This window comes from Dendroctonus ponderosae, unplaced genomic scaffold (assembly GCF_020466585.1).
Source record: "Dendroctonus ponderosae isolate FM_Combo_2020 unplaced genomic scaffold, Dpon_F_20191213v2 Dpon_F_20191213_1, whole genome shotgun sequence".
NCBI classification, from domain to species: Eukaryota; Metazoa; Arthropoda; class Insecta; order Coleoptera; family Curculionidae; genus Dendroctonus; species Dendroctonus ponderosae.
The window spans coordinates 19,962,301-19,968,799 of NW_026017110.1; the positions used below are offsets into that span (position 1 = coordinate 19,962,301).

At 33.2% G+C, this 6,499-nt stretch overlaps 2 protein-coding genes across 2 annotated transcripts in view; one reads left to right on the forward strand and one right to left on the reverse strand.

The window, feature by feature from the left end:
• Window positions 1-1,696, forward strand: part of LOC109539519 (progestin and adipoQ receptor family member 4) — a 3,902-nt gene extending 2,206 nt beyond the window's left edge. The window contains exons 4-5 of the mRNA XM_019907300.2: window positions 223-360; window positions 412-1,696. Coding sequence (XP_019762859.1) covers window positions 223-360; window positions 412-600 — 327 coding nt within the window. The 3' untranslated portion in view covers window positions 601-1,696. The remainder of the gene's footprint in view (window positions 1-222; window positions 361-411) is intronic.
• Window positions 1,697-2,899: 1,203 nt separating this feature from the next.
• LOC109539518 (F-box only protein 9) overlaps window positions 2,900-6,499 on the reverse strand; it is a 5,793-nt gene continuing 2,193 nt past the window's right edge. The window contains exons 4-10 of the mRNA XM_048667016.1: window positions 5,334-5,477; window positions 5,145-5,275; window positions 4,925-5,088; window positions 4,668-4,859; window positions 3,464-3,593; window positions 3,294-3,401; window positions 2,900-3,225 (exon numbers count right to left, since the gene is read on the reverse strand). Coding sequence (XP_048522973.1) covers window positions 3,034-3,225; window positions 3,294-3,401; window positions 3,464-3,593; window positions 4,668-4,859; window positions 4,925-5,088; window positions 5,145-5,275; window positions 5,334-5,477 — 1,061 coding nt within the window. The 3' untranslated portion in view covers window positions 2,900-3,033. The remainder of the gene's footprint in view (window positions 3,226-3,293; window positions 3,402-3,463; window positions 3,594-4,667; window positions 4,860-4,924; window positions 5,089-5,144; window positions 5,276-5,333; window positions 5,478-6,499) is intronic.

Sequence of the window (6,499 nt, forward strand, 5' to 3'; positions counted from 1 at the left end):
AGGCGTCGGACAATTCATAAAATAATACTTTTTAAAAATCAAACGGTTTAGCCGCAAACTTCCGTGCCGTATAGCGTGAATAACCCTGTATATTCAAAACAGCAACCACTTCAGCTGTTTGTACAATTCCGTATAGCTTCTGTTCTTGATACAAATTACTTCGTTAAATCCAAATTGATTTTCTAAAGATGTTTTTCAAACAGCTAAACACGCATTTTCCAGGCAATGATAGCGTGGTCTCCATGGGACAGACGGCTCTGTTTTCTGCTTCCATTCCTGACTAGAATCGGATTATGGTGTTTGAGATTGACAAAAATTGGCGGTGGTGATCCAGCTGCGTTCCTGCACGTGATTTTACAGGTAATCTCGGCTATAAAAATTAAATACGGAAATGCACGGAATCCCTTTCAGGATGCAGTGTCGATTGTTGGCGGTTGCATCGGAGCGATTCACGTTCCTGAGAAATGGTTTCCAGGACAAGTGGACTTCGTGCTGAATTCGCACAACATTATGCACGTATTAGTCGTTGCTGCAGTGTGGAGCATGCATCGAGCCACAGCCCTAGATTTACACTGGATGGCTAAGAATAACTGTTATTGATCCAAATGTTACAATTATGCCATTGTTTTCCAGATTTAAAGTAGTTCTACGGTATTAATACATTTTGCTTCGCCGAAAAAAACTAATCATGTAAGGATTAGTGCCGATCGGTTTAAACTAAATTCCAAATAGCGCTATTTTACAGCTATGTAAAGCACGCAAATAGGTTCTATTTAGAAATGGTAAACTTCCAAGGGTTGATGATGGTAAAACAAGTTCAGTGTCTTTTGCTATTAAAACATAATTTGTACGTATAGGCATTTAACCACGAGGATAACAAAAAATGTTTAACCGCGCACGGCGTTAAAGTTCATAAATACTAAAATAAAATAGATTTATGAAATTCAAACGTACCATTGAAACAAAGAAATTCGAAATTTTAAGCAAAACATTTTTAAATTTTCAATTATGAAATGTAAAATGCTATAAAATAATCAAATTTCGAACGACATAACAGTTATCAAGTAATTTGTAAGGAAAAGAATCTTTGAACTGCTTCAAAGCTGAAGATGCTGACGTTAAAGACACTGATCAAGTATTTCCTGTAATCTTTCTTTCAACGAATATTTAAAAAATCAGCATCTCAAAATGATTTTCTAATAGTGTTTGTTGAGTTTTATGAAATTTATGACATCTTAAAAAATACTAAACTTAACTAAAAAATTGTGAAAACAGAATCTGATTTTTAAATTATTATATTTAAACGTCGTCTCCAAAAATCGGGTAGACTCCTTTCGTACTTCCACCAATTTAGCTTTAATGATGTTAGAAGTGATATGACAAACTACAATTTATGGTGGTACAAAGCTTAAAGTTTTAGAGTGATTACGCCTCCCTGCCGTTATACGCTAGTGTTAATTTTTTAATTTATATAGCTGACCAGTTAATTGTTGCTAATTACTCAAATATAGGACTCTAGCTAGATTTATTGAAGCCGCAGCTATTTATAGTAGGTTAATCATAGTAGAGAGCAACACCATTATTGTTAGATTTGTTAGTAACACATTTACATTCAAGTAGGCTTTAAGATATTTGAACCTTTACAAATTTTATTGATTACTCGTTATAAATATATTTACATATCGTAAATGGTAAATTGAAGAGACTTTAATTGCTTCAAATTGAATATTAATTTTTGATAAAAAAGTGCCTTAAAACAACTAGAGGATCACAATCAACAAACTAAAAACTTTTTTTAATTGATTCTGTCATACGAATTTATATGTAATGTTCTCGACCTGTTATGAGCATCATATAAGATCTCGACTATTAAAACAAAAAAATATATTAAATAAACTATTTTGCACAATTACATTCTTGTAGTGGCCGAGTATTTTTTTAGTGTATTATACTCCAATTTAGCCGTTATATGTGTAATTTTAAATGTTTCCTATATTGTAGCTTAAAATTCCTACTGCTGATTTTCATAAGGATAAAATGCAAATGTACCGGTCATTCGGGGTGAAGTCGGACTCTGTGGCGAACTCGGACAGACCGTTATTGGTCAACATTTTCGTCAAGATCATTGGATGCACCGCGTAAAAAGTACCCAACCCTCTTATTCCCGTCAGTTAAGTTCCTACAGTCACTAGTAGTATAAATATTCCCTGGATAAATTCGCCGTGGAACACGGGGTGAGAATTTTATGAATTTTTTTTCCTGGAATTTGAAAACTATAAAAGACACAGTTGCACACAAGACAATACTAAAAATTTAAATTTCAAATGATTTATTTTTTCTGATGTGCTCTATTATTATTAAACCCCTGACAATTTCATTAGAAAATGTTTTTAAAGTAAAAAAAAAGTAAAAAAAGTCATTTTATAGAAGTGCAGGCGGACACCATGCATTATTGCAGCATTAATTTTAAGAACTACAATGAAGAAAACGTCGCTAGGACACTCGAAGATACTAGAAGGAGCCACGGAGGACTTTAAACTATTTAAGGGAATTTTTTTTTTTCAAAATTATACTTTTTATTAAAAAAACTGAAAAAAATCGTCCGATTTCACCCCGAACCACGGTCATAAATTTTCGTTTCAGATATTTATATTTGCCAAGAAAGTAATTTAACAATTACGCGCGGATAGCAACATTGGTGTGTAAAGACACTTACCTATTCAAAGATTATTGCAGGATTTCTTCGATTATAATCAGCTTGCTCATACGGAACTAAAAATCTGGCGCTACCACGCTTAAACAATAAGGTCTTTCTTGTGAAATTTCTAAGACACAAAAACTGCAAATATGTTATTTAAGCCTCTTATAACCAGCAATTAAGTTTGGAGCATAAAAAAACTTTTAAAATTTAAATCGGCTTATAATTAGACAAAAAAGATTTACAACAGGTTTCCTATTATGAAGCCAAATAGTGTTAATATAGTAAAATATGTCAATCTATCTATCTACATCAAAAATACATAGAAAAATAGATCAATTTAGGGGTTGGTCGGACTCTGACGTAAAACTCTTCACTCGTGAAAACCATAAATTTGTAAAACGATTCCCAATTAGGTCGACATTGCTGGTGCTTTCGTGTCCCTGTTTTGATCGTGTTAAGACCGAATAGTAAGACCAAACTAACTTAACATGACGGCGATTTTTGTGGTTTTGAATATTTAACTCCTGAAAACAAACACGCATAAATATGCAGATAAAAATTATTTAACCTGGAGAAAAGAATTAAAACTTACGATGTGAAATGTTTGTTCTGAATTGTCTATTTCCCGTCTTCTGCCGCCCTTTTTAAAACCACTTTGCACAGTCTTTGTCGTTTCTTGCCTTTGAACGACTATAGTAACCTACAGAAAAATTTGATAAAATGAATAACTAAAAAGTAAAAATTGCATAGTATGATGGTTACTTTATCTTCCTTCAGTCTATAATATCCAACCATAACAGGTGCTCTAGCATTACGCGTTTTCAGTTGATTAACGCACAGTGCAGGGTCATCCGACGAAGTTAACATTAACACCATTCCTTCAGGAAAAAACCTAAATGCAAAGTTCCCAAAAAATTGGCAGTTAGAAAAGTATTTCAAGTTCCGGAAAATTGAATTAACAAAAAATATTTGTTTTAAATGCGAAGGTAAAAAAATAAAATAAAATACATTCTGACGATCCTATTAATAAAAACTAAAATAATATTGCACCATTCTGCGTTGTTCTTCAATACAAATTGTTGCTCATTTCTATTTATCGTTCGACGAAAGAATATTTTACAAATTAAAATACTTTAAAAACATATAAGTGAAGTTTAAAACTGCTACCAATGAAAGACTGTCTGATTTGCTAATATGATGTTCTTACTATGCTTTTAATAATTCCGCTTTTTTAACAGAAATAGTAATATTGGTACGAATATCTGACTAAAACAGACACTAAGTATTCGTTATAACAAATGGGGTAAACCAGTCATTTTTTATACTATAATATTAAAAATCACTCGGTAAATCCAATAAAAGCTACATATTTCAACGATGTGGAAACAATTGGTAATATTTTTCAACTGATTCTTATTCTAGAGCAGATAAATGTAGTTTGACTGCACTGTTTGAAGAGGAAAATTATGCCGCTTATCTACTAACTACAGTCATTTTAGCATCATTTTTAACTCAACATTTATTGTTGTGGAACGTTCCAAATACACTATAAAGAAAACTAACTAAACACATATTAGAGTTTATTTATTTTTTTGAACTTCCTCTTAAAATAAAGTTATTTTTCCAAATATTGAAATTTGATGAAACTTGTCTTTATTGTAAAGTACTTTCATCGTTCAAGCTGCTAATGGTTATATTTTTTATTGAATGTTTCAGATCGAAATGCGAAATGTGAAAATTGGAGACAAATCAGCCCAAATTTAAACTAGTTTCTGATACATAATGTACAGATATCGAGATCGAGTGCTAATTTCAGACACCTTCAAGACCGGGCTTTCTGCCCGACGTTTTGTAAGCACGACTGGCTTGCATCCTCAGAGATGTTTCGCACGAAAGCCTTCATCGAAGTGCAAGATTTTGACATCAAAAGTGAACTCTTTCATATCGAAATTAACTTTTCACTCACCTTAAATATCGGAAATAGGACACTAAATGCCAAGGTCGATAAAACTGATCTTGAAAACTGTTCTCGCCGTGCCTAATGTAAGTGGTTTTGCTAATATAGACACCGTTGAAATTCAGCCTAGGTCGGTCGATAAACATATTTCGCCACGAGCCGTATTCGCCAGGTGTTAGATTGCAATTTAAACCCCATATTCTAAGAAAGGTGGAACCAATCGTCAAAAGGACTGCATATTCATATCCTCAATGTTCAAAACTAACCTTAGACAAGCGAGCCTCCATATTTCAGAATCGCGCGAACATAAATAAAATCCTCGACAAACTGATCCGAATAATTCAAGAGATCGCAAGTCCAAGTCGGTAGAAACAACCCATTTTAAAATGTACAATAGTAATTCTATGGGCAACGACGATATATGAGTGGTCTGAAATCAAGGATGGCATCATTCTGGATTGGCTTACATAAATGCATTCATCTTACAGATTGTGTGAATTTTGGTATACAGAAATGTCCAACTTTGGATAGCTTCTTTTGAATCCTTTGCAAAAGTTGCGCCTCTTCGATTACTTCAGAATCCTCAGAGCTATCACTTTCGTCAGTCACTACATTTCCTATTGATAACATATGTAGATGAGTGAACAAACTGATAAATATTTAAATATGGTTTACCTTCAGAATTTTCAGTCTCTGGATCTTTTAAAGGATATCTAGGTCTGTAATCAATCTTATGTTCAATGTCTGGATCAAGTTGTACAGCCTTACGATAATATTGGATGGCTTCATATACTTTACCAGCCTTTTCCAATTCAGTTCCTCAAATTAAATTATGATACTGAATCAACATGCAAGCACAACTGGTTTGTATCTTCATAGGTGTTTGGCTCGAAACCTTATATTGAACTGAACTGAGTGTTCACTGAAAGTTCAGTGTAAGCGAGCAAAACAACTCTCAAGATGTAAGCCATTTGTGATTGGGAACCTTCTGGAAGAAATTCCATTTCACGACGACATAAAAACTCAACAGTTTCAAAACATAGATTTGGCAACACGAGAAATTATTTTGAACTGCGTCGCCGTGGCGTCGATGTGATAGGAAACTTTTCTCATGAAAAAGATGTAAATTTCAGTGAGAATTGATGAAAAGTGGTGGAAAAGGTAAGAATATTTTTATCCTGAAACGCGACTGGGCCATGAACTAGTCAATGAGTCATCATTCTACTAAAACACTTTGGAAGCCGATATCACCAAAAAAAGTGGTATGCATAAACTTATAGCATACGTTTCGCGTGTGTTTCATACTCGGGGGATTTTACACACATTATTTCGGACACCAGTACCTATGAAGTTTTTTCATTTATCCCCTTATCAGTTATTGTAATTACAAAAATACTAGTATAATAAATTGCAGTTTTAAAACAATTTGAAAGCGACAAACAATCACACTTCCGAGAGTTCTACTTAATCCTTCCGTACTACAGTTGAGTCCGGATATAACGAATTTGAAAAATGAACTAAAACTGGTTCGTTATCTGCGGAGTTCGCTATAAGCGAATAATAATACAAATACACGTGGTGCATTTTATTTCGTTATTTTTACATAGATTAGTAGAAGTTAGTCGGTATAACTAAAAAGAAAACAAAAAGATAAACAAAATTCAATTTGAAACCTACTTCATAAAGTCGGTAATTTTTGTTTGTACATTTCTGCTGCAAAAATAGATGTTATTTATCTAGTTTTCAAGATCACAAAAGGACTCTCAGATATGATTAGGAACTTGGCGTGATTGTAGAAAATTCCGAGATTCTGACACTTTTTTTGTCATTTCAGAAATGGT